General features: G+C 33.2%; 1 protein-coding gene across 1 annotated transcript; it reads right to left on the bottom strand.

Annotated features, from left to right (window-relative positions):
- Positions 1 to 1,628: 1,628 nt before the first annotated feature.
- LOC122269463 (uncharacterized) lies at positions 1,629 to 3,713 on the bottom strand. Its single transcript, XM_071183752.1, has one exon. It carries the CDS (start codon positions 3,711 to 3,713, stop codon positions 1,629 to 1,631), a length of 2,085 nt encoding a protein of 694 aa, XP_071039853.1.
- Positions 3,714 to 8,084: the final 4,371 nt, after the last annotated feature.

Here is an 8,084-nt window from a genome sequence, read left to right as displayed (position 1 = left end):
AAATCATAAACTTATATAATGGAAAAATCATAAAAATTAGGTAGAATATCATTAAATTTATAGAAACTAATACAATGTGGGAAAATGAAATTAATGACAACTTAGCACATCAAATAAGTTTTCAAAATCTTACCGGACATTTACTTTTATTTCTTTGATTGATTTAACAGAGCATGATTTGTAAATAACATAGAAATATTTTTCATTGAATTATAAATGAGTAATTGAAATTTCAATGGCCATATTGCCAAACGTAAAAAATTACTCATCTTACCAACATAATGACTTAAATCTAAACTGAAACTGAAAAAGGGAAGAAAAAAATAACAAAACAAAATCTTTCTTGATTAACAGTACCAGTGGCACCATCTGTTATTGAAATTATAAAAAAGTCAAGACATCCTGCCACCCAAGGAGGAGGAAATGTCATTTTTTCATCAATGGACATATTTTACAGATAGGCCTGGTGATTTCTCCATGAGCTGTTCTTAATTTAACAATCCTAATAATACCATCGTTTCCAGGAAATACTTGCACAACTCGTGCAAGAGTCCACTTTAATGGAGGTGGGACATTGTCATTTTTGAGAAGAACTAAATCTCCAACATTAAACTCTGAGCCAGAAACAGTCCATTTAGACTTTGCTTGTAGAGTTTGGAGATAATCTTTACTCCATTTGATCCAAAATTGAGCACTAAGTTTTTGAATTAAAGACCATCTAGACTTGAGACGCATGGATGGTGATGGGTCTCTCAGGCAATGAAAGAAGTGGAGCACCCACAATAAAATGTCCAGGGGTAAGAGCCTCTAGATCACTTATTTCTGAGGTTAATGGACATAACGGTTGTTGAGTACGGCAGGAAATGTACCCCATTTCCTCCACTCCTAAATTTTATTAAACAAAAATTCTTAAAAGAAAATACAAAATTTCAACATATTTCTAAGCATAAACTCGAGTTCCATTGTATAAGTCAGAAGTTATTTGGAGACAAAAAAAAAAACGCTTTCACCCAACTCTCCATTATACAAAACCTATCCAATTCTTATTTCAAAACGTAACAACGGTCGTGAATTGAGGCAAGCCTCAATTTGACACAAGAGCGTAGTCAGTTCTTCGAAATTCAGTGTAGCTGAGCCGCATACTTTCAGCAGGTGTCTCTTGGTTGATTAAATATTAGACTCCCAGAGTCCGCCAAAATGAGGTGTTGCAGGAGGAATAAAGTGCCAAAATATTTGAAGATTGCTGGAAAAATCTTGAACTGAATTGTCTCGAACAATTTTGTACAGAGACTTCAAATAGTTACTGGCTTCTTTAAAATTTGTGGCATTATCACTGTATACATCAGATAGCAACCCTCGTCTAGCAATAAATCGACGAAAGGATGCTAAGAAGGCTTCTGTGGACAAATCAGAGACAAGTTCCAAGTGGACAGCCTTCGTAGCAAAACAAATGAAAAGTGCAATGTACGACTTTAAAGTGACTTTAGATCTAGGTAAATTTGGTTTGGTTGAAATTGGACCTGCAAAGTCCATCCCAACACGTTGGAAAGGTTTAGATGGAATAACTCGGTCACGAGGCAAATCGGCCATGAGCTGGCTTGAAGAAACAGCATTTACCTTTAAACAAGTTATACAGTCTCTGAGGATTTTTTAAATCTTCGTTTGATTTTTATGTCTCTAAGTTGCTCCATTTCCGAATGGAATATTTTCCAAGTCTTATCTATTTCTTCGGGAATAGGTTCATCCCAAGGCAACTTATTTTTCCAAAGATTTTGTAGCATTATTTTTAAAACAATAGTAGTTGGAGACAAGAAGCCTAGGGGGTCATAAATCTTTGTGATGACTGAGAGGAGATTTCTTTTGGATAGAACTTCACCTGGCTGTGAAATCTTAACTTGAAATGTATATTCCTTAAAATTCCAAAACAGTACTAAAATCTTATGAGACTGGGTTTCTTTAATTAAAATGTCTCGACAAGCAAGAGCATGGTCAGGAATATTGTTAAAAACTTCCGAACAATTGGAAGCCCATTTCCTTAAGTTAAATCCTCCTCTTTCAAGAAGTGCATTGAGATCAGTCGCAAGTTGTTTAGCTTCTGCAATAGAATCGGCACCTGAGAGTAGGTCATCAATGTAAAATTCATCCTGTAATACCTTTGAAGCCTCCGGAAAACTAACTTCTTCATCGTTGGCTAATTGCTTTAAAGTTCGTACAGCAAGAAAGGGAGCACAGGCTGTCCCATAAGTCACTGTAAGCAATCTGTAAACTTGTAAATCGTCATCAGGGTTAAATCTCCAAAACATTCTCTGAAAATCGCTATCTTCATTGTTCATTCGAATTTGGCGATACATTTTCTCAATGTCCCCGCTGATTGCTATTTTGAAATATCTAAATTTCAATAAAATTGAAAAAAGCTCTGGCTGCAAACGAGGGCCTAAAAACAGTGCACTATTAAGAGAATTTCCATTAGAGTCTTTAGCGGACGCATCAAAGACTACTCTTAGTTTAGTAGTCGAACTATCTTCATTTATGACAAAATGATGTGGGAGATAGAATGATTTCTCTTTGTCAATCTCATCAGGGGGAACAAGTTCCATGTGGCCTAACTGAAGGTACTCTAGCATAAATTTCGAGTATTGTTCTCTAAGAGAATTGTTTTTACTTAATTTAGCTTCAAGGTAATTAAATCTCTTAAGAGCTTGTGAGGCAGAATTGCCAAAATTATTAAATGGTAATCTTACAGTGTAACGACCTGAACTCCGAGTGACTGTGCTATCATAAAAGCGTTCGCAAACAGTATCATCTTTGGTTCTCACCTCAGTTTGGGGAATTGATTCAAGTTCCCAAAAAGCTTTCAATTGACTTTCTAAAGTAGCAACTAGGTGGCAGTTCACAACATCCTTTTCGTGTTTAGCGTCAGAAAAAATTCTTCCGGACACTAACCAACCCAAATGAGAATTTATGGCAACTGGAGTACCCTTTTTTCCAGAAATAAGTTGACCTAATAGCATTTCGGCATACATATCTGCACCTAGTAAAATGTCAATTGGGCTTGCAATAAAAAATGTAGGATCGGCAAGTTTAAGTCCTTGAAGGTGTGGCCAATAACTAGAGTCAAATTTAAAATTTGGCAAATCACTTGTGACTTTGGTTACAACTAGTGCAGTGCAATTAAATTCTTTGTTTTCATTAAAATGAGGTTTGAATTCTAAAATAACTTCATTAAGATTTGTCTCAATCATTGTATTATTTATCGCAGATATTGATTTATTTGAGACAGTCTCTGTTAATTCCAATAAAGTTGCACACCTTTTACTTATGAGGCATTTCTGAGAGCCATTATCAATCAATGCCCTGCATGTAATTAAATTACCCTCCACATTTTTTACCTTTAACAGAGTGGTTGACAAAAGAGTATTACTATCAACACTATTAGAATTTAGACAAGTTGTGCTAAGTTGAATGTTTTCCCTCACTGTAGGAACATTTTCAGAATTGGCATTATCTAAATTTGAGTTAGAATAACAAACTGTATTGCTTACATTCGGTTCTTCAGAATTAGAATAAAATCTATGCAATGAAGTATGGTGTTTTCTATGACATGCCTTACAGGTGTTAGTAAAACGGCATTTATTTGCCATATGAAATTTTCTTAAACAATTTATACACAACTTTTTAGATATAACTTCTTTCCACCTGTCATCAACAGACATCTTATTATACATGGGGCAATTAACAATCGAATGATTTTCATTACAAATATTGCATAAATTTTCTGTTTTGAGACTTTTTAGGAAGAACCCTTGGCTTGCATTCTGTTTGATTTGAAATACTTTTTGCTTGTTGCTCAAGAAATTTAGCCAATTCTAAAAATGTTGGAATATCTTGATTAGTTAAAGATAATTCCCATCTTTGCCTTAGTGTATCATCTAGTTTTCCCAAAATAAAAAATATTAAAATAACATCTACCATAGGATTAACTTCTAACTTTAAAGTTGAAAGAATTCGAATAACTTCATTACACGTATCTAAAATTTCAAATATCGAAGCCGCAGAATTAGACTTAATTGTCTTTAAATTAAATAGTTTTGAAATTTGCGCGAACGCTAATTCACGTTTATTATCATATCTCGCAACTAGAGTCTGCCAAGCATGTTTATAATTTTCATCTGTGAGCGAAAATCTGGAAATAAGCTTGTGTGCAGTAGCCTTTAAACTAGCAAAACAAATATTGAAATTTTTGAAGTTCTGTTAATTCTGGACTTTTATCTATGGAACTCAAAAACAATTCTTTAAATGACATCCAATTATTGAAATCTCCATAAAAACTCGGTAACTCGAATTTGGGTAACTTTAAACAAGATTAATTTAGTTTCGGTTTCGATTCATCTGGAGAAACGCCGCCATTATTAGTGTTGTTTACTTTTGATTTCAATTCAGACATTTCCCGCGCAATATTAATTCGCAACGTATCAATATTAGATGCCAAATCATCAAATTCTTTCATACTGCTTGCCTCTTCCTCATTCTTGCAAAAAACGATAATTTCCGTATGAATCTCATTAAGCTCCACCCATATTTCATTCATTTGAGCCGAAAAAACATCTAATTCCGCTCTTTCTATTTCCCCAGACACAAATTTCGGTTTCAGAATATTGTTTATACGCGTTACTTTACCTTTCAAAATACTACGTCTTTTCTTTAAAGTTTCCATTATAATTACAAAATACAAGATTTAAGATCAAAGATTTATCGACGGACCGAAAAATAAAAACAAAAAACAGCATTAACTAGAGCAATATAAAATACTTTTATCTAGCTCTCTTAATTGAAATCGAAACTACAATTATAANAGATAACATAGAAATATTTTTCATTGAATTATAAATGAGTAATTGAAATTTCAATGGCCATATTGTCAAACATAAAAAATTACTCATCTTACCAACATAATGACTTAAATCTAAACTGAAACTGAAAAAGGGAAGAAAAAAATAACAAAACAAAATCTTTCTTGATTAACAGTACCAGTGGCGCCATCTGTTATTGAAATTTTAAAAAAAGTCAAAACAGTATCTTTATGTACGTATTACGTCTCTCCAACGCAAGTGGTTAAGGGAAATATGGTTTAAAAAAATATTTTTAAATTTTGCAGCAAAATCGCTTGGATATATAGCTGCAGGTATTGATATTAAACTGTGAATAATCTTCAAAATAATTGTGACAAAAAATTCTGGCACCCTCCTAAGTGCAACAACCGTAAAATCCATTTTATCCAAAAATCTATTTTAATCGTAAAATTTTATAATGAAATGCTCACCGTAATATTTATTTAATGATTAAAGTATTTTGCAGTGCTGAAAAATTACGGTATAGCCGATATTTTATTCCGTAAAACTTTACAGTTATGGATTTTATGATCTAAAATTATAAAGTAATGGCACCTTGCGTGCGGGTACTTTTTACCGTAATTTGACCCGTAATTTCTTACAGTGTAGGGATCGACGTCAAATCAATTTCTTTTGAATGTGAAGAATAAGATGATACCCCTCAAAATTGACTGATTTGTTTTAATACCTTTAGCTCTGGAATGCTTTCACCAGAAAAGTTATCTCAGATGATATGTTTATCAGCAGTGGCTGGGTGGCACAGTTGGTTTGTCGTCGGTCTTCTGAGCCCAAGTCTGCGAGTTTGATCCCCGGTCCAGACACCGGATTTTCGGGATGCAGAAAATCCTCAGCGGCCATGTCGTATGATTATGCGGCATGTAAAAGATCCCTGGAGTGCATTATTGGCTCTTGGCATTTCCGGCAAAATTAAATTCCTAGTGCCCTTTAGCATCCAAACAGAGTCTCGGTGCTGCCATCTAGTGTTGCAGAAACTAGACGTCCAAATTAAAATGACCAACAGTATCTCACCCATTGTGGTGGTCCTGAAAGAGTGGATACCACTTCTGGAGAACGCACTAGGTCTGCTTATCGGGAAGACTGATTGTGCAGCTCATAAGAAATAAAAAAAAATGTTTATCAGAAAAATAAAGGTATTTTGATGTTTTGATTGTGTTGCATTGTTGAATTGCAATCTTGCTCCATACTATTTTGGTGTAGAAAAAAAAATACAAAGAGAACTAATAACGTGTTAAATTTTACAAACATGGTTTTAGATTTTCGCACTAAAGATACAAAAAAGTAGTTTGCAAATCATTGTAAATTTATAATTTTTAAATTTATAATAAATTATGCCTATTTAATAACAGTTACATCTAAATAGTATTCATTTTAATTACACTAAAATCCTGATCCATATTCTTGCTGAAGTGCATTCGAAAAACCATTTTCCAAGATTAGAAACTAGTTTTATAAAAGAACGAACCCTGTTCTGTCGAATCCAATGCCTTTGTAAAAGGGTTTTATTCTGCATGCTACACAATAGGTCTAAGAAACTCGTTGATATTAGAATGGAAATGCATGCTAAAACGAGAAATCTGCATTTGAATCAGAGACAGGACTTCTTTCTGAGGTGTGATTGGAACAGGTTTGGATGGTACCGCTTCTTACCTCCCCAGTACCTTTCTTTATTTAAAAAATAAGAAAAATTCTAATTAATAGAGTCCAGAAAACGTGACCTTCTTAGAAGTTTTCAAAGCCTTAGAGTATAAAAAGAAAGTTTCGATCTTTCAATGAGAGATTTCGAATTTATTTCCTAGTGATAATTTTTTCCCTTCTTGGGTGTTTCCCAAGTTTCAAGTCTAAAGATGATGGAATTGGAAAATGTTATTGAAAAAAAAATGTTTTTTTGTATGGATTAATTTTTTTTATTAAATATTTATCGATATGGAAAAGAATGTAAACTGAGAGAAAATTCTGGTAAAATTACCGTGCGTATGGTAATGAAATTTTTTTAATGAAAAAAATAATTCATGTTGTAAAATCCTAAATATACAGTATTTAAACTATTCAGTTGGTAATTTCTACATTTATATGGAAGGATTTACCAGAAATTCTGGATTTCAAATAGGTAGTTCTTATTATCAATTGTACTTATTCTGGATAGTTCTTATCACCAAACATTTTGCAAACAAATTACTGAAAAGTAAATTTTATGGGATAAGTGATTTTTTTACCATATAACATCTAAAGTATCATGATAAAATTACTTAACTTTACCACATTTATTAAATTAAGCACGCATTATAAAACTCTATTTTTTTAAAATTTTTTATCAAAACCATTACCAAAGCTCATAGACAAAAATGACCGATTTTTGGTATTTCCATAGAGAAAGAAACACGGTAAATTTTATAATATTCTGGTAGTTCTTTACCATACTTTTTTTTCTCAACGCAATGTGATATATATTTTTTTCTGATGCTGTTGTCGTAGGCCATTAAGGCCGTTTATAAGGTGGACCCATGGGAGCATGAAGGACTTAGTGACTCGACATTTTTAACGTGCACCAGTCACCATTCTCTACACAGAGAGAGTCTTCGGCTGGCTGGATTCGAACTCCCGTTCTTACGAATGCGAGTCCAGCACCCTGCAAACCAGGCTATCCGGCCTGATATTTTATCTTAAATGAATAATTGAACAGTTGTCTGAATGGTCGTTATCTTATTAATATATATGGGATGTAACATAAAAGGCTTCTGTTAATCATTTTATGTTATTTCTTTTCCGTAAAGCAAATCCTAATTAATTATTCCAATCGAAACACTTTCTCATACTTTTAAAAAGCCACATCCTGTTCTAAAATCTATTTTTGGCACAAGTACGCATAATTAAAAGTAAAGATATTTTTCCCTTTGTTTCTTGGGGGAATCGCACGACCTATTTAATAAACCAATTGTAATTACTAAGATTTCCCTTTTCCCTAAAATATAATAAAATAGAGGAAAATTTATTTGCCACTTTCCCTCGGATAAAAACTTAAGCACACAGTTTTGGAGTGCGAATTTGAGCTCCGCCATTGATAGAAAATGTTTTGAATATACCATGTGACGCGAAATAAAATATTTTTGCCTTCCAACTGCTATCTGCGAGGCTCAACAAACTCAACCATGACTTATATATATAGATGTATATATA

This window comes from Parasteatoda tepidariorum, chromosome 7, assembly GCF_043381705.1.
Source record: "Parasteatoda tepidariorum isolate YZ-2023 chromosome 7, CAS_Ptep_4.0, whole genome shotgun sequence".
Lineage (NCBI taxonomy): Eukaryota > Metazoa > Arthropoda > Arachnida > Araneae > Theridiidae > Parasteatoda > Parasteatoda tepidariorum.
This window is presented reverse-complemented; position numbering and strand designations above follow the sequence as displayed.

Coding starts and splice junctions, on each gene's coding strand:
- LOC122269463 (XM_071183752.1), bottom strand. CDS start 3,713: ATGTCTGTTGATGACAGGTGGAAAGAAGTTATATCTAAAAAGTTGTGT.